General features: G+C 46.3%; 1 protein-coding gene across 7 annotated transcripts; it reads right to left on the bottom strand.

Annotated features, from left to right (window-relative positions):
* On the bottom strand, positions 1-25,962 carry ppp1r13bb (protein phosphatase 1, regulatory subunit 13Bb). Of its 7 annotated transcripts, none has more exons than XM_061704123.1 (19): positions 25,562-25,962; positions 25,267-25,342; positions 18,302-18,449; positions 16,948-17,067; positions 16,301-16,371; positions 13,706-13,807; positions 12,600-12,774; positions 11,984-12,183; positions 11,051-11,191; positions 10,693-10,885; positions 9,287-9,421; positions 7,620-7,747; positions 7,054-7,507; positions 5,315-6,108; positions 3,916-4,047; positions 3,711-3,844; positions 3,483-3,649; positions 2,846-3,045; positions 1-2,168 (listed from the first exon to the last, which is right to left on the bottom strand). In XM_061704123.1, the coding sequence occupies exons 2-19, from the start codon at positions 25,273-25,275 to the stop codon at positions 2,127-2,129; spliced, it is 3,345 nt and encodes a 1,114-aa protein (XP_061560107.1). In that variant the 5' UTR covers positions 25,276-25,342; positions 25,562-25,962; the 3' UTR covers positions 1-2,126. The 7 variants fall into 7 exon arrangements, with proteins under 7 accessions (XP_061560107.1, XP_061560106.1, XP_061560108.1 ...); XM_061704122.1 differs by having other exon boundaries at positions 11,027-11,191; XM_061704124.1 differs by lacking the exon at positions 9,287-9,421 and having other exon boundaries at positions 11,027-11,191; positions 25,562-25,960.
* Between the last annotated feature and the right edge of the window lie 338 nt (positions 25,963-26,300).

The raw sequence follows: 26,300 nt of genomic DNA on the forward strand, positions 1-26,300 counted from the left end.
AGAGCTTCACTTTTATTGTTCACATGTACAGAGTTTGTATTTGTGTCGATTACAGCATTAATAAGAGAAAGCCCACGTCGTCCGTACAGCAAACAAACAATCGCGCTATGTACAGCTTTTGAATCCAAGACGACGAAGCCCTGGGCCACTCGCACGCTGGAGGATGAAAACACACTGCGGAGTTTCAGATAAAACACATGTACGAAAATGTACACGCACGGGAAGGTCATACGTGAACGGAGGAGAGTCTCTCATTAAAAAGCCACGATATCGGCTTCTTACTATTTCTGGACATGTTTGCTTTGTCGCTCTTTTGACTTTTGCTGCGCGTAAAAATCGGAACACGACGGAGTCATCGGCAGCACCGTGTTGGTCCTGAGATTGAAAAGCTCGTCGCGGCCGCTGTGAGAACACGACTCGCAAGTGAGGTCGACAAAAGCGTCTCGAAACGAGGTGTCTGGATTCCTTCAAATGAATAGAAAATGCTGCGATGAAGATCAATCATGCCAAATTTGATTTCCAAATCAACTCAACCGTGTTCGATGAGGACTAAACGCTGGAAAGGACGCCCGCCATATGGCCCGTGCGCCAAAAGGTTTACCGGCCCTTATTTAGAGCGGGATTATGAAATGTGACATGGGACAGTCGGTCCGATCATTCTACACGAGTCACAAAAGGTTCGGGATATCGATTGGGCTTTGGGATCAAATTTTAGGAATCGCTTAAAAGGCACGACGACCTTTACAGGTGAAATGAATTTGACCTTCTCTAAACTTTCCAATGCACACGTCCAACAGTACATTTTGCACAAGTTGACCTCCACTTCTATGCCATTCGGTGAACTTTTATGCACTTTTTCTGTAGCAGCGTTCATCACTTTACAGAGCCGACTAAAGAAAACAAATTGAGTCTACTTTTAAGTTTCTTGCTTTAATGTTCTTTCCATTTTGGCAGGAACACTCTACCAAAATTGGATTTGCCTTCACTTAAACAGATATTACAAACATTTTTCTGTTACCAAATCCCTTAAAAATTTCAAAATATACTAGTTGGATACTGCAATATTTGCTTGCAAGAATTTCCTTTGTATTCTATTTGTTGCTAACAATATACAGGATGTTATAATCAAATGCAGGAGCAATTGTCTCAGTTTTAGGGCAGGAACCTCATTTGTCCAAATATGGTCATTTTCAGATTTGATCTCCCCCCACCTTGGCTGTTATTTTGACACATTATTAACCAATTTAAAGTGCTGAAAACAGCTTGACAACAAACCTAGTAGCACGCCACTTGCCTCTTCCCTCACTCTGCGGGAGACGTGCGGCATTACGTCGCCTCAAGATTGTACGTCTGGATTTTTTGTTTTTAAACAAAGCGCTTCAGAGGAGAAGAAACCGGTCAGCCAGCCACAAAGTTAAGTGCGTGCAGATTAATTAGCGCCTATTAAACTGCTTAGTCATCTTATCGTTTTAATTACTGCAACACTCATGGCTGTAAGACCTTTGAAAAAGAGTTTGGGAAGATGACTTAACCACAAAGAATATCCTGAAATTTCACCCCAAATGCCCAATATCCTTAACATTTTGTACAAAGTGTAACATTTGCTCCTTTATTCCAAAGTGCTGGAAAACATAATTAGTCTTATTTTTTACAGCACACCCGCACATTTTTAAACACAGAAACTATCCATTGCAATTTTGGGTGGTTTGAAACACAAACAAAGCAAACATTTGGGTTCATTCTTCTCAAGGGGGATTTATGGATAAAAAAATAATAATAAGAAGAAGAATTTGAAGATGCAATTAAATGTCATATCAGCAACATGGCCATGTTGCTCTGTCGACTCGTAGTCACCACACAAGGGGAGAAAAGATGGCTGAGGAAGAAAGAAGAAATACTGCGACAAGGGTTACCTTCAAGAGCTGCACTGCGTAGCCGACGGGGTAACGTAGAGTGACGGCTTCCAAGTGACCGTCGGGATTTGCTGCATTTGGAGTGCTTGTCTATCACTGTGTCTGTGTGCGTGCATTTAAATGAATGGCAACAATGCCAGGGAAGAAAATGGCCACTAGGAGATCAATGAGGCTCAGCATTTGTTCTCTGCTCTTCGTTTCAAGATTGGGACGTCACGCCAAGGTGCGCTGGCGAGGTTTGATCCGAGGGTACAGCTGAAAAAAAAAAAAAAAAAAAAAAAAAAGAAGTCGTCTCGATGTGAATTCTTTTAAAGGGACAAGAAGCGTTCAAAATTAGGGCTGGGCGATATGGCCTTTTAAGATTTCTCCCACAAAAACCTCATTTCCCACATTGGAAAAACTCAAATTCTCACAAAGAATATTTGTCTTCTTTCTAGTCAAAGCTAATCTGATTATACTTAAAATAAGACTCCTCACCTAAAAAGTCATTTGTTTTTAGACAATTTTCACTTGTTTCAAGCCAAGTTTACTTGAAATGAGTAGGACAAAAAAAATTGTCATTGGAGTAAGTTTTTTCTTCTTATTACAATGGCAGATTTCCCAACTTATTTCGCCAAATCCCTGCTTTTTTTGCACCGTCTTTGGCAGTTGGCCGCACGTTTGCCATCCACCGAGCTCCTTTCTTGTCGTACGCAAAACATTGTGAAAAGACTGGGCTCATGTTGTCTGCTTCTTAGCAGTAATTTAAGTCGCTAGTTGCTTTTCTTGAAAATAGTCGCTACAGGGGTCGGAAAAGCCGCTTAATATAGCAGTCAAGCTGCAACAGTGACAAAATAAATTCAAAAAGAAAACAAATCACCCTGATAAAATTTGCCCTAATCATTCAAATGGAAAAATGGGCCAGTTGCAACTGGAAGTATGAACGTTGGTACCCCAAGCAGGTTGCGAGGCACGTAGCCCTCGGTGTCCTCCAGCTGCGCCCACCACCACTCCGTCTCGCTGTCATCCTGCCGCCGCAGGACGGTGACGCCGTCCCCCTCCCCGAAGGACAGCTCGTCCTGGTTCTGAGCCTCGTAGTTCCACAGGGCGTAGACCGTGCCCTTGTTCATGATGCCCATCTTTTCCTGAACGCCTACACCGGAAAGCGAAAAGAAGAACGGACGTTAGCTAATAAAGGGGACACAAAAAAAGGAGCCATTAAGGTACTGCTATGCCCTGGCACGTGGGCAAGGAGAGCTACAGTCGCCGACGCACTTTCGGCAGTTTGCTGAACGGCTCGAACAGTCAAAGAAACAAATACAAAATGAGAACACTCGCAAGGAGCTGCTGTAGGCCACGTTCGTATCCTGAAACTCGCACTGAAATAACCGGCCAACCGGATTCCAGATCACGTCCCTCACTAGGCAACGCCCCTGAAAGGCACACATCTCTCTCTCTCTCTCTCTCTCTCTCTCTCTCAAATCGCAATATTGGGGGCCTATCTGGTATTCGTGGAATTTCGCTGTTGACTGAAATATTTGGAATGCAACCCTAACCCCAAATATGGAGCCCTACTGTAATATTAGTTACCGTATAGGAACTGGGAGCACTGGATGTAGCCCTCCTCCATCTCCTCGCACTTATCTGCAGCCGTCTCCACGTCGCTGATGGTGCTGGCGAAGATGGCGGCCCCCGACTCCACCAACAACTTGCACAGGTGGACGCTGTTGCATGAGGCGGCGCAGTGGAGCGGAGTCCTGCTCGCACAAACATACGTCAACGCATTAAAGTGATATTATATTGCGTGCGTGCGCTGACCATCCGTCGCTGTCGGCCGCATTGACGTTGACGCCGAAATCCAGCAGGAACTTGACAATGTGGTGGTGTCCGGCGCATACGGCGTTATGCAGCGGGGTGATGCCCTCGTCGTTGGCCGTGCTGGGATTCTCCACCTGGAACAGAGGACGACTCAGTAAAATAGAAGCGGTTATCCATAACGCAATGACAGGGTTAGTCAACGCACCTCATAGATGATCCTCTGGACCAGGTCAAACTCCCCCTCCAATGAGGCGTCCAGCAGGAGAGCCAGAGGGTTGAACTTCACCCGGAAGCCGTGGCCAGTGCGCTCAGACTCTGGTTTCTTCAGGTTTGTGCGCTTGGGGAAGCAGAAACAAGCATTCTCAGTTGTTGTTGTTCGGGGGGAGAAGAGTTTTAATGTAGAAGAGATCTTGAGCTTTCGGAGTACAGAGCCTTGTAGAACACCACCAGTATTCATCTACAGGGGAGTACAGGAGTTCCCTTCCCAAGGCGCCAACGAAACCCAAATCTGCACGTGATGCCGTATGCTTGCGAAAACTAGTTCATTACGCACCATTTGTAACTTCAAAACGTTTACAACAGTCCCGACGACTGTTGTCAACCAAGGACCCCCATTCTCTATCGATTTATGGTTGTGTAGAGAAAACGAGTTGTATTCTGCAGGTCTCGGTACTTGATTGAGCCTTCTGGAACACCACTAGTTTGCTACTGTGACAGCAACTAATTATGACATTTATGTATAGTGTAAAAATCTCCGGACCTACTGCAGAGCCTTGGGAAATACCTCCAGTAACTATCAAAAGGAGGGCCTTGGTAAACCCATTCCTACACGTTAAGAATTTGTACATAAGTCAGGATGTGCCGTAATCCATCACTGACACAGTAGTTAAGTCACACAGTAAATATTTGAATGAAACATTTTTTAGGCTTTGTGCCCCATCCATCACCCCGAAACCAAGGACCCCCTGTATTTAGTCTGTTTTATTCCTAATATTTATTAGCAGGAGATAATGACCGAGCGGTGAATAGCGAAGAAAAAAAAAAAAAAAAAAACACTTGTAACTGAGGCCCCGCACCTCGATTTTTTTGCCTATATTAATAGTTTTAACTATACCGCAGACGATCATCCCATAACAATGTATCATTTCAAACTCATTGCACATCAATTAATTAAGAATTGGCTGATTTTTGGTTTTTTAAAATGCGCCCAAAGTGGGCGTGTGCGGTGGAGACTCTCGTAATTTCAGAATCAGAATCATCTTTATTTGCCAAGTATGTCCAAAACACACAAGGAATTTGTCTCTTCGCTTAACAACCCAGGCTAAAATTAGCTTTTCTCTCAGTCAAGATGCATCACTTCAACTTAGTTCCTTGACATCAATCTACTACTTTCCTTATTAGACAGAGCTTTGCTGCCATCTTGCAGCATCTTAGGGTGTTTTAGGAAGAGCACAAAAAAGACAAATCGGTGTATTTGTGAATAGCGGACTTCAAACATGAGCGGCATTACGGTATTTTGAAATATTTTGTCAGATTTTTGTCCATTGTTTTTCCCCCACATATTTGTGAGGCCCTCCACCTCGTTCTGCGTATGCACGACTCACCGATGGTTGGGTCAGCACGATACCGCTCTCCTCCGGAGACGTAACCTCTAGCACAGGGCTGGGCAGCAAAGCCTCTGCGCTTTCCAAATTGTTGTTGGCGTCGTCGTCGTCGTCGTCTTCTTCTGGTCCTTCCTCTTCAGCAGGGTCCAAAAGTCCTTCAGGGGGCGGAGGCAGCGGCTGGTTGTCGTTGGGGTCGATAGATGAAGCCTCCGAGCCCAGCTCCTCCGCCTCGGGCGGCGGCGGCGGCGGTTGGGCGTCAGAAGGAAGGTTGCCGTTGTCCGTGTCTGCGGCCGGGTCGCAGCCCAGAAAGGCTGGAGGATTTGCCGGCTGATAAAATGGCGTTCCGTCGCCTGCCCCGTTGCCGCCCCCCGATCCGACGCTTCCTTCGATGCCCCCTGCAAGAGTGTTGAATCTCTGGTAGAGAAGTTTCTGGATGTTAGGTCCGCTGGGGCCCTCTGGTTCCGTGATGGAGCTGCGCTTCTTCAGGGGCCTCGGAGCGTTGGCCAGCTTTTTGCGGAGCACCTCGAGGTCGGCGTCGCTTTGGTAGCGCATTGGGGAGTGTACCATGGGTGTGAGCTTGGTGGGGCTGAGCGGTCGGGGGATGTTCTCCACGCTGGGGGGAGGAGCAGACGGCTCCGCGTGGCGTAGCCCCTCGTGATCCTCCGCGTCGCCGTCCGGCGTATCCTCGCCGCTGCCGGCGGGACCCTGGAGCAACGGGAAGGCCCCTCCGGCCGGGACGAAAGGCAGAGGCGAGGGGGGTGTTGAGTTGGGAGGGAGGACAGGCTTCCCATAGACTAGAGACAAAGTGTGGAGAGTTCAACAAAATCTGTTAGCATCCATACACTTCCTTTTTTGGGGCAGCGGTGTCAAACCCATTTATGTCACAGGCCACATCGTAGTTACGCTTTCCCTCAGAGCGCCGTTATGACTGTGAAAACCGCGTCAATGTAGACTGGCCCCATCATATTACACAAGAGAAGGTCCCCAACTAAAGTCCATTCATAGACAGAGCACAGAGAAGATACAATATCTGCATTGTTGTATACTGTGTTTGTAGGTGTTGCTGCTTTGTGTGTGTTAAAATAGCAGTTGTTTGAAAGTTTTGAATTTCCGTAACATCTATGCTAATTTCCATTAGCCCATCTAGGGAAGTTTTGAATTATGTGTTACCAATAAGATAGTAGATTATACGGAGTTTGGTGCTAGTTTCCTGAAAGTGATGTTGTACGATACTTTCCCATTTCTCAACGGCAAGGTGCAATCGAACCATTGAAAATATGTTTTGTAATAAGTAGCTTACGTTTGTTTAAAACAAACACTTCTATACGGTCTCTCTGTATTGCTGATTTTCACCTATCACGGATGCGTCTGGAATGTATTCCCCGTGATAAACGACTAGAAATAAAAAGTCAAGAATGATGTAGTAGTCGAACAATGACAACATGATAAAGCCCAAATTCTTAAACTATAGTAACTATATCTTCCTTTGTTTAACCAGGTAAGGCAATTGAGAACAGTTTCTCATTTACAATGCCGACCTGGAGTCAATTTAAGGTTCAGCGTCTTGCCCAAGGACACTTTGACAGCTGAAAGTCTTGAGCCGAGATTCAAACGCCAACCGGCTCCACCTACTGACCTACAGCCGCCCCACATAGGCCCCCCATGGACGGACGAGGGAAGGGAAATTGCGCCCAAATCCAGTCGGTTCAAATGGCCTAATCTGAGGAAGCATCTCGTACCTGCTTTGAGCGCAGGTTTGAGTGGCTGACTCTTTGGCGCCGCCTGCTGGAGGTACATATGATAGATGGAGCTGGAGTTCATGGTGGCCGGGCCCTTCCGGGGCGACTGAGGCCGCGACCCCCTGTCCGGGATGAAGGGGCGCACCGCCGCGGCCGGCGGGGGGTCCGTCCGCTCGCACGCACCGTGCGGGAAGAGCGGCGCGTGGTGCTGGAAGGTGGGACTCGGCGGCACCGAGATCCGCTGCTGGATCTGCTGCGAGGAAGAGCCGGTGGCGGGTGGCGCGCGGGGCCAAGCGGGCGCAGGGGGGTTCGGTAGCTGCCGAGGCGGGGGCGGCGCGTCCTTGCGGCGCTCCAAGGAGCTGGCCGAGTTGGCCGAAGAGAGGTGCGAGCCGTACGGCGGCGGTTGCGGTTTGGAAATGGAAGGGGACGACACGGCCATTTTGGAGTCAGGCACCTGTGAGAATACAATTAGAAGTCGTCACTGTGATGTCACACTGGGAGCTGGGAAAAAAAGCTGGCGCTCATCCTTGTACACGTTTGAGAAGATTACAAGGAAGCACACTGACCTTTTCTGTACTTGAAGCAGCAGGGGGGCCGGAAGGGGGGGTCTTAGCCTGCGAATCCGAGTCTCTTCTCTCAGGAGGCTTGAGGGACGCGCCCGTCTTACCCGCAGGGGGCCAACCGGCGTCGCTGGCTAAAGCACAATAAGCAAGACGCAGTCAAGTCAACAGCTGAGGGGGAAAGTTTTACAGTTGTAATGACAAAAGGGCCACTAGAGGGCGACCTAAATGGCACTTGAAATTTAAAATATATTCAGTTGGTTAATAATTAAAGCCATAAAACCAATAGGAATTCAAAAACCACCATATATAGCAATACTAAAAATTCACCAAGATGCCAGTATTTTGTTACATTTTGTGCAAGTGAGGAAACTTCAATAAGAATGGACTTAAATAAAATGGGAATCAAATGAATAAAACAAAATACAGCAAATAAAATACACGTAAAACAAAAATAAAGGAACAAGAAAATAGAAATAAAGGAAATAAAATAAGATACGAGTAAAATTAAATCTGTTGAACTTAAAGAAAATACAAACAAAATAAAGAAAATACAAACAAAATAAAGAAAATACAGAAGAGGAAGTAAAATACAAAGAGATAAACTAGAAAATAAATACAATTAAACAAAAAGGAAGGAAATAAAATGAGAATGCAAATAAATGAATAAATAAAAAAGACATTGAAAAGAGGGAAATAAAAATCAAAAATACAACTGTGAATCTTCTTGTAAGCCTTCAAAAGCACACAAGATGTCAAATAAAATGAACATTTGCGCAGCAAAGCGTTTCAAGACGGCAGCAAAAATGCTACTTTGATGTGACTACTAATCAAGCCCCAGAGGAATCATTAAAAAAAAAAAAAAAAAAAAAGGAAGTCACTGCATCCTCTTGCCAGGGGTGACAGTGCAGCGGCAAGAGAGCTTCGGCATTGTCGAAGGCAACGTCTCCCTTCTGAGATCGCACAGCTGCACGTGCGAGCTTTCAACCCTTTATGGAGGAAGATGAGGTCATCATGGTGCTACTACCAAATACTCAATGACCAAAACACGTTAGGCAAATGTGGAACCTCCAAAGTTGACAATCTGGTATTGTCATTTGAAGAATGGAAATATGTCGTGAATCAATCTGTTCAGTTTGTCATGGACTGTAGCAGGGTTCGTTCAATAGAAGTGCTGTGCTCATTTTATAACCAACAATGTTAATGGGTCAAAGTGACCCGCTCTTCGTTTATTCAAAATATAGCATGGCGTGATGGAAATTCAAATTTTTCACCAATTTAAAAAGGGAAGGTTGGAATTTTTTTTTTTGTCATAGTTGTTAATACTATCAGTATAAACCTGCTGGGTGTTTTGTCTTCTTTCAAGAATATCAAATCATCTTAAAGCTTTTCTTTTTCATTTCTACTAGATATCATTGAAGTCATTTTATTCTCTAATAGGCTCACGAGGGCAAAGCTGGTGAGTTGGAAGTCTCCCGAGATTTGGTTTGAAGTTTATTTTCCAGAGAATGTGGGTCAAACTCCCAATATGGAGCACTTTCGTGCCATTCGACGATGGAGGTTCCACTCGGAGTTGATTTCTTTCAAAAAGCCGACGGTTAAGATGGCTGAGTGGGAAGACAGAGCTAACGGGCGAGAGGCTCCGCGAGGCGCCACTGCCACTGCGCACTCACGGGATGTGCCGTCGGAGCCGGCGGAGGCTCCCGGGCCCGGGCGAGACTCCGGGAGGGGCGGGGGCAGCGGGTCCACGACGATGTCTAAATCAGACACCTTCCAGGGGCCGCCGGGGGACTTTGGCACGCCGCCGTCTGCGAGCGTCCACCCCGCGCCCGCAAACCCATCGAGACAGAAACATCACGCACCGCCACGACCAGCGCGGTGCACAGAGACACATGAAAGGAGAGGAAAAAGTGGAAGGAGGGAGGAAAGTCAGAGTGTAGACGACAAGAACAGCACACACAGGAAGAGAGCCAAGTTAGAGAGGAGGAAGGAAACCACAGGAGATTCAAGTGCAGGTGGAAAACATCAAGCAGGAGGTCAGGTAGGGGGGCGACACAGGGACACAGTCGTTCATGCAAAAGGTGTTCAATGACGCGGGACTCTTTATTCACTCATTAGGTACAGCCGCACAATCTAAAGATATCCAAAATGAGAGCTTTCCATCAGATGGATCGATTTACCATTAGATTTTCAAAGGGATGTCCCGATGACATTTTTTTCACCCGAGTCCGAGTCACTTGATTTTGACTATCTGCTGATACCGAACCCCGATCCGATATCCTGGCAATGCATAAAGAAGAAGAAAAAAAGAGCGCATACAAATTGTCTCAACTGTCTTAAATTAGGTAAGAATTAAGCCCTGATGTTTGAAATTGTAGAACATGAGCTGAATTGAACTAGTGATTTTTGTTTTTGTTTTTTTTAATTTGTGAAGATGCACCTGTATATGAAGAGGCCCTGAAGGTCATCAAATTGTGCTGGTGTGCCTCATGAAGTGTCCATTGAGCATATTACATAACATACTGTGTATAAACGCACGGGGAAAGTTGGTGTCAAAGAAAAAGCCGCAATGGTCACTGAAATAACTGACAAATGTAATAATCAATAAAAATGTGCTAAAAATTACCCAACGAAAATCAGACATTGCCTTTTGAATCGTGGTTCAACAGGCTCATTTTAGAAAAATAACTTCTAGAAAGAGACCTGGACAAAATGATGGCACAATACCCTGCACTTTAACATTTTGTTGCAAAACCTTTTGAGGCAAGCAAAGGATTTCTCGAAGCGTCAATGAGACTTCGACACCTGTCTGCAAGTATTTCGCTCCAGTCGTCTCAGAGTTTCTTCTTTCTCCGGGTACCATCATTTTTGTCCGGGCCTGTTCCATTACTTTGGATAAAAAACAATTCTATTGAACCACAATTCAAAAGAAATGTCTGATTTGAATGAGTTAATTTTCAAATGATTTTTATTTATGTATTACTTTTGTCAGTTTCAAGTATTGTAGGTTTTCGATCATTAACACGTCTGTCATACTCCGAGAACAAATCCACTCGGAAGTGCGATTTCTCGGACCGACCTGACTTGGCGCGGCCTTGGTTGGCTTGGTTGTTGACACCCAGCGTTTGCGGCTTGAGCGGTTCGGGCGGCAAGGCGTAACTCGGCTCCTGTCGGGTCGGCGCGGGAACTTGGATGTAGGGACCCACGGCGGCCACGCGGCCCAGCGTGCCGGCGGCCGGCTGCGGGGAAGGCGGCCCGTTGCCCCTGTTGAGCTGGAGGAGGAGATATACTGAATATAAATGACGGGCACGGAAAGAAAGATAGGGGGAAACCTATGATTTGAATAAGCCTTGGAGTGTTCTGGCGGACATTTGTAAGAGACTTTGACGTGTGTTGAGCGCTTCTAGCCTTACAGGGAGGTTCTCTTTTTGACGTGCCTCAGCTTTTTTCTTGTAGAGGCGCTCCCGCAGCTCGCTGATGCGCTTGTCCATGAGCGTCACCTCCATGTTGCGCTTGTTCAGGAGCTCCTTCTGCTGCTGCAGCTTGCTGTTCTGCTCCTGGTTCAGCTTGTTGCGGATCTGCGAAGGGCAAATGTCAGCATTAACGACTGTTGTATCGCGGCTCGTTTTGTTTTTTTGTGCAAGTCCGAATTTAGAGTTGCGCTCCTTCAGTGTAGTACCACATTTTGCCACAACATCCCAGGCAGCACTGGGGTCCACTGCAACAGATGCAGCGGAATGAACAGCGAAAGAGGCAGAGAACTAATCTCCTGTAATAGACGATGTTCCCACAGAGCAGAGAGAATATATGCCTGTGAGAATTGTTGTAGGCTCTTTGTACATGTTGCTGCTACGTGTGTGTTAAAGTAGCAGCATTACCGTAAGACTAATGCTGATTTCCGTTAGCCCATCTTTGGCGTTTCCCTGTCACATGTTAGCATTAAACGAGCAGACTTTTCTTTGAAGCCTTTGATGGTGGCAGTGCTACGTTCGCCTGACTTGGGTGCAGGCAGCGTGGAATCGAATCAGCGAATCAGAGTGTTCTGTCGTCTCTCTGTGCCCTGCGACTGAATGGCGACCGCTCCGGGGTGTAGTCCGCCGTTAACCAATTATTCTATTTTGCTTTATGCGTCAGTTATACAGTAAACTTCAACTGTGAATGACAAAGTGACTTGGGGAACTGTGCCATCGGCGACATAGTGAAAGCAGGCGCTAAAGAATACTCTAAGAAGTGCATAATAGTTCTAGTTAAAAGGGTAAAAGTATTTGAAAACAATGTGTCGATTTTCCCATAAACTGGTGGCTCTGGAAGGTATCCCCCATGATAAATGGGGGTTTACAGTACACGTGCGGCGGGGCGGCATACGGTACCTGCAGCTCCTGGTAGAGCTTCCGGAGCTCCAGCGCGGCAGTGCCGGTCACTTGGCCGCCCAGGGCGGTCTGGATGCCGTTGAGCTTGCCCCGGCGCAGGTCCTCCAGCTGCAGGCTGAGCTGCTCCACCCGCAGCACGGCCGCCTGCAGCTCGGCCTGCTTCTCCTGGAACAGGCCGCTCACCTGCTCGATCTCTGCCGCTGGATGGGGACCGAGCAGGACATGTCCACCGATCAGCTCTTACGGGCCGTAAATTCCGAGCGCTTCTCTAAGTAGACGCGCCGAACGGTGTCACTTGCACTAAAAGCTCAACTTTAAGAACACAAATGGAACATTCTTCAAGAGACGAGCCGTGCGGGCAGTAAAATGGGTCGTGTACTTTTGGAACCAATTGGTTTGGTGTGAATTCTTTGAAAAGGCACAGGTAGGCAGCCATTTCTGAATGAACTGCTCCAAGGGAATTCCCCTGATCACAACCAAATTTGACCTGGGTGGAGCAAATTAACAGGCAATCCATCAAACACACCTTAGGTCAGTGTGACCGCCGCTTGCAAATTGTTGCGCTTATACAGGTTGTTCAGAGCGAAAGAGGAGGGAGACAATAAGATATACATACACAGGTTGCCGTTGATGACCTTGCTGTAGTCCACCTGGCCCCGCATGGCCCGGATCTTCTTGAGCTTGGCCTCCTGGCTCTCGACGCGCTCCTTCAGCCGCTGCAGCTTCTCGCTCTCGGTGGACGTCTGCTGCTGACGCCGCTCCTGCTGCTTGAGGTAGCGCAGACGCTGCTCCTTCAGTGGCGACACGAAAACAACATGGGCAAAAATGTCTTGAAGGGAATGCGGAAATGTGCACCCAACGTCACCCCCTCCTCCCCCCGTAACACCCTGCCCTATACAGTACAGTACAACATCTTCAAATCTTTTTACACAGATTTTCCCCTATAGCGGGTGGGTCTGGAAGGTATCACCCGATGGACGTTGAAGTAAAATACAGTCTACATCTCTCCTGAGTGCAGACAATTAAACGCTCCGCTATGTCGAGGCTGCGCGAAGTCTGAGGCAGGTCAAATGACTTCATCTCTCCATCCAACGGAGAAGTGCTCCAGTTATCAGCACGAAAATAGGAAGCGACAGGCCCAGGTTTCCAAATGACCGCAGGGCTCGGAGGGGGCCCACTTCTCAGGCGGTATTTGCGTCGGAGAGGTTCATCTGGCGTGACTGATCGACAGGCCGTGAAGATGCGTCACAACGTACTTCAAAAAGGTTGACTATTATTGAGGGAACTCTAAATTCATCCATAAGTGAGGATCTCGCCTTCTAAATGAATATGAATATTTTTGCATTCCATGCAATGTGCACGAGGAAACACGGGACAATACCGGCCCCGTGACTCATGCTGCTTCCCACCTCGTTTGTTACGTAATGTTTGCCCTCGTACGGGGTCACGGCAGAGAGCTTTGAAGCTACAGTCTCTCTAAAGCAAAAGGTTTTCAACACAAACAAAGTAAACAAACAAATGACAACAACTCAATAATTTAAAAAGGAAAACACTTAACTACACGGCAGTTTGCGGTGAGCAGATTAAAGAATTAAAATTGCAAGAGGACGGCTCACGCTAAGACAGCGAGTGTGCGGTTTCACGATGGATGAGAGGCCCGGCCACGAGCGCACGGGGAGCAAAGGCGCCGAAGAAAACATTTCTGGAGCGTGACGACGCTACCTTGGCGACGAGCATCTGCTGCTGAGCCTCGATCTGCTGCTGCTGCCTCGCCGCCATCTCTTGGAGCTCGGAAAGCGTCAGCTCCACACGCGGATTCCCCACCTGCACGCAAACGCACAAGAGAATGTGCAACTGAAGTACCTGGGACTACAAAACACAAAATACAGGTTCATTTGTATGCGCCGCTTCAAAATAAACAACGCTGTGGTTCAGGACATGCAATAGAGAAGAGGAAAAATAAACAAATTGAAAAAAATAACTTATCAACACCTTCATTTAACCTGAAAATATAACCCATTGAGACTGAGGTCTCTTTTTCAAGGGTGATCATGCCAAGAACAAACAAAACAATGATGGGACTCGTGTGCAGAGGGTTTTGTGCTCGGAGGGCTATTTGCACACGACAGAAATACATTTAAAAACAATGATTAATGTAATTACGGCTAAAAGAGAAAATGTAACTAAACAGCCACATGAAGCCACAAATCTCCCTAGGACTGATTAAGAATGATTTATTGATGGCTCATGTCAACCATTTTTAGTCTTTTTATCATTAAAATGATTGTTCATCCTGTGAAATTTGGTTGATCTAGCACTTGTGTCAACAGGGATATGTTGTGCAGTCACTACTACTTGCCCATTTTGTCCATTGCCTGCATCCCTACCATTAACATTGGAATACATTTTTAAGACACTTGAAGCTAATCCCTACCTGGCATTTAAGATAAAAGGACATCTCGGAGGACTCACAAAGGAGACGGATGCGCTGACTCAACCGAGGAAGACAAGGGAAAGCGGAGGAGGCTGACGCAGCCACGCTCGGAAAGGCACCGAGCCCACAACACATCCGAGCGGATTCCCCCGAGCCAGAAGCCGACGCGCCCCCTCAGACGGTGACCACCTGGCGGATATCCGACCGCAAACGATGACGGCTGTCATTCCAGCTCTGACACTTTGTGGCTGAAAACCACTAAGACACACTTGTATTCTTCAAGTAAGTGACTCTTATACAGTAGACACAAAAATTGTGCCATCCAAACATCCTTGTGGTATTCCCCTGGGCCACTTAAGCTCATACCAGGCCTTACGGGGGCAGCGCACTCCGCTTGTTGCAGACAATGACCTGGAAGTTGGGGCTGAATGCCCAAAGCACTGATCCTCTTAGAGGGCTGTTATATCATCCTACAGGCTGACTGATATAATCCTTTAAATGGAATATTTGCAGGCGAATCTGGACACAGTTTAACCTCGACACTTAGGCGGTCAAGTGACAGCTTATGGAATCGTTGCACACTCAGGACGTGCTTAGAATTGTTTCTCAAAACAGTCAAGTGAAAAAGTTGTAGATTTTGGAGCTATAAAACACAAAGCTGGAGCGCCCTTTTGCAACCAGCCAAAGCTTTGGGCGGAAATAAAAGCCATTCGCTCCGTTCTCCACAGTGCTTCTCTTTAGCCCGGAAGACGAATTAGTTTCAATTCCTTGACCGCATCACTTTTCTAATGTGAAATCTGGGACAGATGGTCCGAGCCAGGGAGCAAGAGAGGACGCCGTGCCGGAGGCTGCTTTTAATCAGACTCAGACAAACGCACCCACACACGCACCCTCCAGCTACATCTTAACACGCGTGCAAAGCTTACACCTGACAGGGTTGGGAGTGGCGCACTTCAAAATAAGTCATCTATTGCTATTTGGTGGCGTAAAACTAAAAAACTACAAAGGAATCTCCACTTTTTTAGGACCTACACAAAGCGATAGATAGGCCAGCATTTATATATGTATAAATCATCAGTCTGCATGTATTCTTCCATAGCATAGTGGCGTGTGTTTCTATTTAAGTTCATCCTTGCTAACCAGTCAGACTGTACGGTCATTGGTCCATCATTGTCACATGTTAAATTGTTTTGGGTCACCAAACATAGAAGTACAATAGAATGGAAAATTAAAGACTGACAGTAAGAGTGAAATCTTTTTTTGTTTTTTTTAAACAACTGCCATTTAAATTTTATTTGAATCTGAGACCGTGTTTGATTTTGTTGAAAAAGGTTCAAAAGTTTAACGGACTGCGGGCTTATTGAGATCGTGTTTGTAATCTGTTGTTTTTGTCGTACGCTGAAGCAGTGTGACGCCTAACAATTCATGACAATTCTAAATTATTAAGAACTATTAACATTAACTGCGACGATGAAAATGTTATCATGTTAACTATGGGATGGACTATTCTGTACGCATCCGCACATAATGTTATCAGTAAATTACATCGTAGTCAGCTCAATGGTCGAATGACTTCGGGAAAAGAACACAAATTGTCTCTATTGGAGACTATGGATCGGCGATTCCGAAACAAAACCATTCAATTCAGAAAATTATTTATTCCCAAAATAATTTCTCTTGCTTATCTATTTCCGCGAGCAACGTTTAGTGACAGACCGAACATTTACATCATCTCAAGCCAGAAGGTACACAATACCACTTTTTGTGCCATTCAATAAAAACTTGGGAAACATTGCTTGAGATGGCTTTTCTAAGCGTGAAGATGGTGACTGGGAAGAGGCAAGTGCGTGCGCAGGCTTTTAACGGCATTTGCAGAATCTCACCCCGTTCTCATTGTGCTTCTCTCCAGCGTTGCCGCTCCTCCGACTCGTCTGATCCTGAGACTGCTGACTCCCTGCGAGGACACAGTCGCCATCGCTGGCGAGTCAGTAAAAAGGCAAGCAGGGTGATACTCACACACTCGGTCAACCAGCACTGTCGGTTTGAAGAGTCGCTGACGAGATCGCTCATGACAAGAGTGACTCGAGAACACGGACAAGCAATGCTGACTAACCGGACTTTATGCCATTTTTTCTTAAAATGGGAAAAGTCTGACGCACACATAGGAATATATTATTCAACGCTACACAGGCAAAGGCAGACCACTGGCAGTAAATTTAGATGTTAAAAATTCCCGGTAGTGACCGTTCTAAACTCAACTTTTTTTTTTTATAAATACTAATATATATTAATGTAGGCCGTGATCATTCGCTGAGACCAAGCCTTACTGGGGCTAATGAAAGAACCACGTGTGCGTTAAAAGTAACTAACTACATCTTGAGCAAGTGCGAGAGGCAAAACACAACAAACAAAATCCAAAGTCATGACAACGGTGAGCAGATGTCAGGAACACGCATGTGGCATTCCCTGACGGCCTTCGCATCCGGACCGGGAGAAGAGGAGACACGGCGAAGGAGGAGGGGAGGCTCACCCTGATCGCTGCTCTCAGTCGGGGAATCTTCGTGCCGCAGGAAGAACTTGACCTCCTGCTTGCGGGGGCCCCATTTCTGGAGATGTTCGTACATCATGTGCTCGAACGGGATGGCTCGCTCTGCGCACACGGGAAACATGTCAGGAAACTAAGGGGCCTGGTTTGGCCGCACACATTACAAATGCAATCATTTTGGCACTTCTAGTCATGCCACTAGTGCGCGGAATTTTCTCACTGGTGAGAACAAAGAGCGTACCAAGGGGATTGACTAAATGCTCCAATGGCTTTCCATACATTCGGGGCAGCAAGTTCAAGTTAAAAACCGCGCTGTGTCAGTGCGTGGGCCTGATTGGCTGAGGTCTGCTTCTCACAACTAACAAATCAGCACAAAACAAATCGCTTTTGAAGATAAACAAGTGTCTTCTGATATTGAGAACAACATGTTTGTATTTTATACACAGCGAGAGCACACAAGAGACAAAGAAGTTTTAGTTTTTGGGGGTTATGTGCTTTGTCAAGCACCAGCCCAACCCCGACTAAAGCCCCCATTTGGCTGGCGGTGGTGCTTTCGACAGAGGAGTGGCCCCTCGGCGGAAAAAAAAAATGCTGATATCACCCGGTGTGTCAGCGCGGCAGCGGAAGCAAACTGTTTGCGAGGAATGCGTTGTGGCAGCGCTGTGGACTGTAACGGCACGTAATCCCTTTCAGACGTTCAAGTTTGCAGTTTAAGAGGATTATCCTAACTTTTGTCCGGTTGGGGAGGGGAATCTTTGACTTGTATTTAATTCATGGGCGAATCTTTATAGATTTTTCTTCACTGCCGCAGCCGGATCTGGATAGCATGTCGATAGATTAGCCAGGAAAGCTAAAAGCGGTCAAGTATCCATGTAGGTGTGCACGGAATGCCAAAATACGGGCTGCCTTCAGCATCACTTCCTATCCACTATAATGTCCTATATAGAGCGAGTTTGCCATTTATTTGTGCTTTTGGAATGTGTAGTGAGGATAGGTTATCAACTTGCTTTGTATTATGAATTTTGTACCATGCACTCAGCTTCAAATAATACAATGTTAACAATGATTGATTTGTTCAATGTTTATTACGCAAGGTCCACAGTCAAACATTGACCTGGTACGTTGCAATGATGCGACAGCAATGACGTGATTAACGGTGCACCCAAAGTAGTGTTCCAAAACTATTTCTCATTAGTCTGATGCATGTCCTACACACTCCACTATTTTCAATCCCGACATAGTGACGAAGGAGTAGGGAATGAGTGAACGATAAAGGACACAGCCTTGATTCTTGTCAGCGTGTTAAACACAAGACTCACGGTCCTGAACTTCGTCTTACCGTTGCTTCTCCAGACCTCAGCCAGGTGGCAGCCGCTCTCGCCGGGCTCTTTGCAGAATTCCACCACATCGCGGCACGTGGTCTCGGGGGTGATGGGCACCTCCGTCATGGCCTGCTCCCCGTCGCTGAGGTACACCGTCAATATCATCTGAGCAGGACAAGGACAAATCGTCGATAGAGGGCCGTGAGTGTTTGGACGTCGGTTACAGTCAACTGATCCAAAAACCAAACAGTGAAAAAAATATTCCTCAAAAATAATATTTTTTTTTTTTTTTAAATATGTATTAAAGAAAAAAAACAAAGAGTCCAAGACTAACAATGAGCTTCTAACCAAAAATTGAGAATTACTGGGCAAAAAGGAAAATATCAATTAAGGTCCTCAGTTTACAAAAGTGGCGACGTCACTCAAATTGCCGCCGCCTCAAAACTAAAACACGCAATTGGCGACTAGTCGACGTCACGCTCTAAACATCATCGTGGAGTAGTAAAGTTGAGTAAAGTGACTAGTCAACTAGTCAGTACAAGCCCTAATGTAGAGTGGACAGTATCAAGCCTTGTACGGCAAGTCATTGACCCATTTATGAAGTGTATAATGTAAAACTCTTTGGCCCCCATTAGAGAGTTTTGTGTATCGCCACCAGTATCTACCTACACGGGGTCCTCGGTTTACAGCAGAGTCTAGCAGTGACCTATACTGAACGCAGTCATAGTCATAATTACCGTAAACATTTTGAATGAAAAAAACAGAGACCCTGAATATAAAACGATCAAATGAAAGTAAGCATAGTCGTAACTGAGTCTGCCTTCTTGCACCACATGACCACATATTCGTACTCCGCGACGCAAATTAGTTCCTAACCTCAAAACGTCACGTCGGTACCGTTGTAAACCGAGAAGCATCATTTGACCCATCAGCTCTACCTGGGATGTGCCACTCACTTGATTTTGAGTCCCGATCCGAGACTTCGCCAATGCATCCAAATCCTCTTAATTCGCTTACTTGTTTTATTTGAATAAAAATATTTTTCGCACCGCCACACCAATGGGGAAAGTTACATAGTGTAATATAAATGACACTCAATTTTAATTACACTACGTCTATAAATTACACTATCACAATTTCTACTGTTCCCTTTGGCAATATCTTTAGGATTACTTTAAAAATTAAGTAAATAAAAAAACTACATGATCGGCCACGATTTCCGATCATTTGATCGGATCGGGAAAACTCAAATACACTTATTTACCCAGAAATACAAATAAAACACCACAAAGCAACAGTATCACCTTCCTGTTCTAGTTGATTACTGTGAGTAGTCTAACTTTATTTTGTTTCAAACTGAGGAGGTTCCCCTGTATGCTGGAGCGCTTCCACAGCTCAAATACCCACTCACACACATTACTCACACAGTTGTGGCACGCTAGCGACTCGAGCCTGTGCATGCCACAGCCGTTCACTACGATTAGAGCTTCACCGAAGACAGTTGGAAGCGCGACGTAAGAAGGTTCGCAAGGCGCTCCTGCGGGCTTGTGTTACTGGCAGATCGGTCGAACTTGAGAGCACATGCCCTTTTGGGAACAGATTCAAAAGTGTAATCATAGGTGCATTATCTTCTATCTTGGGTTGCAAAGGAATTCAAATGCCCTCAGGACAAGACAAAGAGGCAAAGTACACCGAACGCCGCCCTGACCAAATAGCGGCCTTTCACATATGTCAAGGTGAAATAATTCAGTCCGCAGATTTGCAACTGCAGTCGGTGAACCCTTTGGAATGTCTTAAATTTCTGCATAAATTGCGGTCTGATCTTCATCTAAATCACAAGGATAAATAGTCTGCTTAAGCTAATGCCACACAAACATTTCCATCTTTTCACATTTTTATTGAGAACACCATGTAAACATTCACAGGTCAGCGAGGGGAAAAGTGAACCTGTAGGCTACGGATTCTCCGAGAGCTAATCAGAGTCAGGTGTGAGCCAACCTGGAGTCCAATCAATGAGGGGATTGGAGGTGTGGCTTAAAGCAGCTATGGCCACTAGAAAGCATCTGATCTGCAAATACAGAAAATGTTTGGTTGAGTTTTTTTTCTGCCAAAGGGTCAAGGGTCAACCAATTATTCAATCCAAGTCCCTGTCCGGTCATTGTTCACATGTTATGCTCGATAGTCTATAAAAATATAATAGTTTGTTTGGTATTAATTTCAACAGACTGATTATTATTGTGATTTAGACGACGCTCGGACCACATTTTAGGACCAATTTATGCAGAAATGTGTTTTTTTTGTTTAATTCCAAAGGATTCAGATCCTTTTTCATCCCACTGTAGGTCCAAGCCCTAGCTTGCGTTATCTGCCGAAGCATCGGTTTGCAACAATGAAGCAGCATGGAGTCGTTTCCCTTTTGACCACTGACAGAGCAAGACACACACATACCGGAGAAATCAGCAAAGGCCCGCTTGTCGGATCCCTCCAAAAGATTCTTTTTCCTTTCGTTTAGAGCTGACAATCAAACGTATGTATGTGATTGATTGAAAATCCTTCTGTGTGCGTGGTCAACACAGAGTTGGCCCGGTCGCCGACGCGGCGATTGTGACGTGAAACGTAACGCCAGCCAATTAGGAAGCCGGTGCGGTTGCCGGACACAAGAAGAGGAGCAACTGGCTGTCATTCACCGCAATGAAGGAGAAGATTTGCCAACTCTAACGGAAATCTTGGGAGTTAGGTAGAAAAACAGTTAGCCGAGCTTCTCTTCTACTACTATTACTCCTCCTCCTTCTTTGTCTTTTCCTGCAGTCCGTCTGGATGTCCTTTGGCACTATGCTGCCCCTTACTGATCACTCTTGGTACAACGACAGACATTTTTGTGAAACTTTCTGTGGCGATATCTTTATACATGTGGTGTGCGGTCCTTTGCGAGTACACCACACACTATTAGACCAGTAAGAACACACAATGGGGGTTTTCTCCTTTGGAATTTGCTGAAAATGGGCACCAAAGCTCCATCAGGTGCATTGCGCGAGCTCGACGGCGCACCGCCGGCATACATCACGGTCAGAGAACACAAAGAAAAATCAAAGCGACCTATAAAATCCCGCTGGAGGAATTTCTTCCAGTCAAAAGGACTCACGGCTGACATTTTCCCGCGGAAGGCTTTTGATCCGAAACAATTGGATTCAATAAGAGTGTGCGTATGCAAGGTCAATAACATAGAAGAAATAAAAAGGATGAGATAATCTAATCTCCAGAGTGACGCCCGGAGGTAACAACATATTGTGCCGAAAGAACAAAATGACTTTCAACAAAGATAAAACTGCTGCAATCAGAAGAAGACTGAGACATGGTTGACTGAGAATTCTTATTCAACATGCTGTTTGATTTTCAGTCAATGGAGGCTCTTTTAGACGCAATTAACAATAAACACTCATGTAAACAACTGTTGTTCAGGAGAAACAAACTAAAAGGAGGTTTAAATAGTGCATTAATGTTGTTCGGCCATATAGTTATGTGTTATCAAAGACAAAAAAAAATCACTAAGATGACTGATGTTTTTAACCCTTTAGCCCAAATTCAAGCACCATGCAAGTCCATCAAAATGGCAAATAGGAATAGCGCATCATATTTTGCTCGACGCGGACATACGAGCATCGAGTGCCTCAATATTTGCAACAATCCACAATGACTCAACAAGCCTGAAATCGGTCCCTCGGAGCGAGCCCTGGCGAGATACCAACCGCCCTGACTGAGTTGCGTCTGCCGGCGCTTCTGGCTCTCCGGAGCGCCCTCCTTTTTCGTCTGAGCTCCCTCTTTGGCGGCCGCTGGCGCTCCTTGGCCCGAGCTGGGTTCGCCTTGGACAGACCCACCAGGCCGCGCAACACGATGGTCACGAACCTCTTCATCCTCCACGGCGGGACGCTAGACGACGCTAAGCCGTAGCCCGGCCGACGTCAGAAAAGCGGCGGCGACGCTCTTGTGCCGCAGAGGAGACTCGGGAGGAAAAAGCATTGGCTTTGTGAGAAGGAGGGGGCGGGGGGGTAGGGGGGCAGAGGTCTGGGAAACCACAAACGCAGCGAGGGACGAGAGAGAGGGAGAGTAGCCGCTATCAAACCGCTCGGGGTAAGGAAGGAGGGCACTTCTCCCCCTTGCTTTCCACGTGGCCGCTCTGTATAAACAACGCCGACGCAGCATGAGGGCGCTGAAGTCGAGGTAGGCTGGCACCTGCGTGGAATGTGTCCAAGTGTAACACCCGACACTCACGTCTCCGGCCTTGTCACGTTGAAAGCGGTTCAGTTTTGCAGACGACGTCACGCATCTAATTATTTGGGCGCGGCTTAGTGCGTGCACCGTTACGGCTCCAATGCGGCAACTTTACAGGCTGTCTTTGCGAAATACGACAATGTAAGAAGCCAAAGTTCAAACATTCAAGCTTTCACACCTATTTTCGATAGCACGTGTCCTTCTTGGGGTCGCGGGTGAGCGGGAGCCTTCAACCAGCTGACTTTTGCTGAGAAACTTTGTTAAAACTTCACGCAAGACAAACACTATATTCACACAAACTATTTTTACGACTTCATACATGAATCCTCACTTCTGTTCCTACACTGCCGACGTAAGACATTTGTACGTACCTCAGAACACGCTCGAATAGAAAATTGCATAAAAACACACGCGGGCCATAAACATAAAACAATCAAATGAATAACAACAAGTAAGGCCTTAACTGGCCATGCAAACGTCATTTGTCCAGATCTTTGTATGTATTCCTATGAAAAAAAGAAAAAAAAAATTTTTTTATACATTCTTATTAAAACAGTGATTTTTGTCAAGAAACAAGTGTTCACTTCACCTCTTCAAGAAGAACTATAAAATATTGCCTTTGAAACACACCTCAACACAATATGGCCCTTTTTGACAAGTTATTTGCTCGCTGACTATTTTACAGTGTACATATTTTCTTCTTCTGTGAAGCTAGCAGAAGCACGTCTGGGAAACATCATCCACCGTCTTTTCAAAAGCAGGTGTCGCTTTGATTGAGATGACGAATGTGCATTTGAGGCTGTGAGAGAGGAAATCAAATGAATGATGCAAAAGAGAAAAAAAAAAAGAGAGAGAGAGAGGGCCAGCCAAGGGAGTTGGGACTCAAACATTAAACATCAAATGTCTGATGGCATATGATAACAAAAAAGCGCCACTGAAGAGGACCGCAGATGACAAATTGGACATTCAGCATTAACTCCGGCTGCAAATGGTGCCAAGCGCCGTTCGGCCACGTGAGATTAACGCCGGTTGACAATTTACTGGGCTCCGAAGTCGCCATTCGCAGCAGAGGGCTGCAGTGGATGCGCTGGCGTCCCGTTGGCCGGCGCCATCACGCGACGCAGCCAGCGCAGGCTCCGCTAATTGCTCCACTGACTCTTTGACTTTGATAGCCTGGCGGCGCAAACGTCCAGCAGGGGCACCCCACAGCTGAGAAATATTCCTCCACTAATTCCAATTTCCGGAAAAGTCCACACTGGATTTCCTGCCAAATTTGAAAATTTGGACGCATACATGGATCCATTTTCTAAAGTGCTTGTCCTCATTACGGGCGCGGTGAGCTGGAGTCTATCCGAGCTGACGTTGGGGCAAAAGAAGCAGGGTTGACCCTGGACCGGTTCCCAGCCAATCAAAGGACAGACATGGTGTCCCACCTCCGCTGACAAACCCAAGCAAAAGCTAACAGTTGTAGCAAAAGCTAGCCGTTCCGACATCCCTAAAATGTATCCGACCTCAGTTACACGTTCCGTCCGGGTCGCCCTCCCCGCAGGGTCTGCGAGACGAGCACCATTCCCACAATTCATCGCGGCATTGTTGGGCCCGACCGAGGTTAACAATAGGAGGTCCTGACAAAGCAAGCGCTGCTCCCCATCCCCGTATTATGTTCTTACGTCCGAGTGGATTCTCAGTCATCCAGCTCATGCTAATCCAGAAAAAGTCAAGTTGACCCAAGACAACTGGACTCTTGGTGACTTGTGATTAATGTTTTGGATTGATGTCACCTATAGAAAATCTGGTCAAAAAACACCTTGACATTTAAGTAAAACTGTATAACTTTATCATTTCTCAACATCTCTCCACAGCCCTTTAGTTTTGTCTGCTAGTTGGGGAAGCCCTCCTCCGTTTGGCTGACAAGTTTCAGTTCCAAATATCCCCGAATAAGCTCGTACGAGCTGAAGTTCCAAGGGAGGCGTTTTCCAAGTCGACGGGTCAACATTACCGTGACGTTTAAAACCGTGTCACTTCCCCCAAAAACTTGACTTAAATAGCACAAATATAACATTATTCCTGAGAAGAGCAGTGTGGGTAGTAGAATAGGTCATGTACTTTAGTCATCAATTGTTTTTTCAAGAATTTGTTACAGGATTTTACAGACGTTTCCATGTTTTGTTTTGTTTTCAGAAATTCTACAAAGATGGCAGCCACTTATCACATTGCCACTTTTAGATATTTCTTGTCGGATAACCACAGCAGGTTTATTTAACCAACAAAAGTGGTTAATGGAACATTACTGGTAGTCAAACAATGCTGAAAAATGTGGACAGAAGGGAGCTTAAGAATTGTATACGCCGCCAACAACTGACAGCGTACACCATACATTTCTATCAAACCTCCTTACTACTGTCTGACATTTCTGCACACTAGAAGGACAACTTTGGCAAACTGGTATGACTGCATGTTATTAGTGAGGCAAAACTACGAGTGGGCATGAAACTAGTGTGTGACAGATGCCTTCTAGTAAAGCAGCACAGCAGTTCACTGCTAAGGTTCAACTGCGTCGTGGGCACAAAACAAAAACGTGCAACTAGTAGTGGTGAAAACATTACTAGTAAGACGACCTACTACTAGTACATGGATAGTTCAACTGGATATCGACCAAATGCTCTTTCCACACATATGGCCAAATGATGACAAGAGCTTTAAGTAGACCTACCGGCATCATTTTGGCAGAAGCAAATCCCGGATGCTCCCACCTTGCCTGAGCTCAACTGCGCTCACACAGAAGCCCTCTGTTGAAACACAGCAAAATGAAACATTACTGTAGCGTGACACAAAAACAGCAGCAAAAGGACATGTGAACAAATGGCTTGAAAGGCCCCAGGCGTGGCTGCCGGACAGCTGCTGCTGCTGCTGCTGCTGCCGAGAGCTCAGCTATAAAAACGCTTCCGAACACATGATCGGGACATTAGTGGGAGAAGAGAGGAGACGGGATTTTGTTCAGCACTCACCGCTGTCAAAGACGAATCATCATTTCGGAGTGCAAATACGCGAGACGCTGTGGTGAACGTGCATTTAATAGAACCAAGCCAGCCAAGTGTCCTCCATCCATCCAGCTAGCTAGTCAGCAAGCCAGCTAGCGCCGTCTCGCCAAGATGCTAACCCCAGCTAGCTGCCTCCAGCTGCGGCTACACGGCCGAGATATTTCCGCCCTCGTCGGTACAGATCGGCGTTGGTTGTCTCCGTCGACGGAGAAGCCAAAAAAAAAATAATGGGGCGAAAAGGAGGGCGACGGACTGGTTTTCGGTTAACGAATGTAGCAAATCATCGTTAGCCGACGAGTGCGAGTGGTGGGGGGGGTGGGGGGGGGAATCTAAAAAAATAAATAAATCGAACGCCGTGTTGTTGACGGAATGAGACGGGCGGTGCTTACGCGCGGGGCGGGCGGTGCTTAGTTACGCGAGAGGAAAAGAGCGCGTCATCCAAGAGCTTAAAAGCGCCCCCTCCCAAATAAGCAAAACAACAAAAAACACGTGCATTACTTCATCAAGTTAAAGGAATCTGGAATTCTAATCGGCAAAGAAACGCAGTAAAGAGAACTTGGAAGACGTGTGACAGGTGTAACGTTTCACTTGCGGGGATGTGCACCTTTCTCGGACACACACGAAGGCGAGATGAGGCTTCCCAGTTCAGGGTGTAGAAGACAGCCGGGATAAGGCGCCAGCACGCCCGCCACCCGCGTGAGGAGAA

The sequence above is a fragment of the Phycodurus eques genome, chromosome 18 (assembly GCF_024500275.1).
Source record: "Phycodurus eques isolate BA_2022a chromosome 18, UOR_Pequ_1.1, whole genome shotgun sequence".
Taxonomy (NCBI): domain Eukaryota; kingdom Metazoa; phylum Chordata; class Actinopteri; order Syngnathiformes; family Syngnathidae; genus Phycodurus; species Phycodurus eques.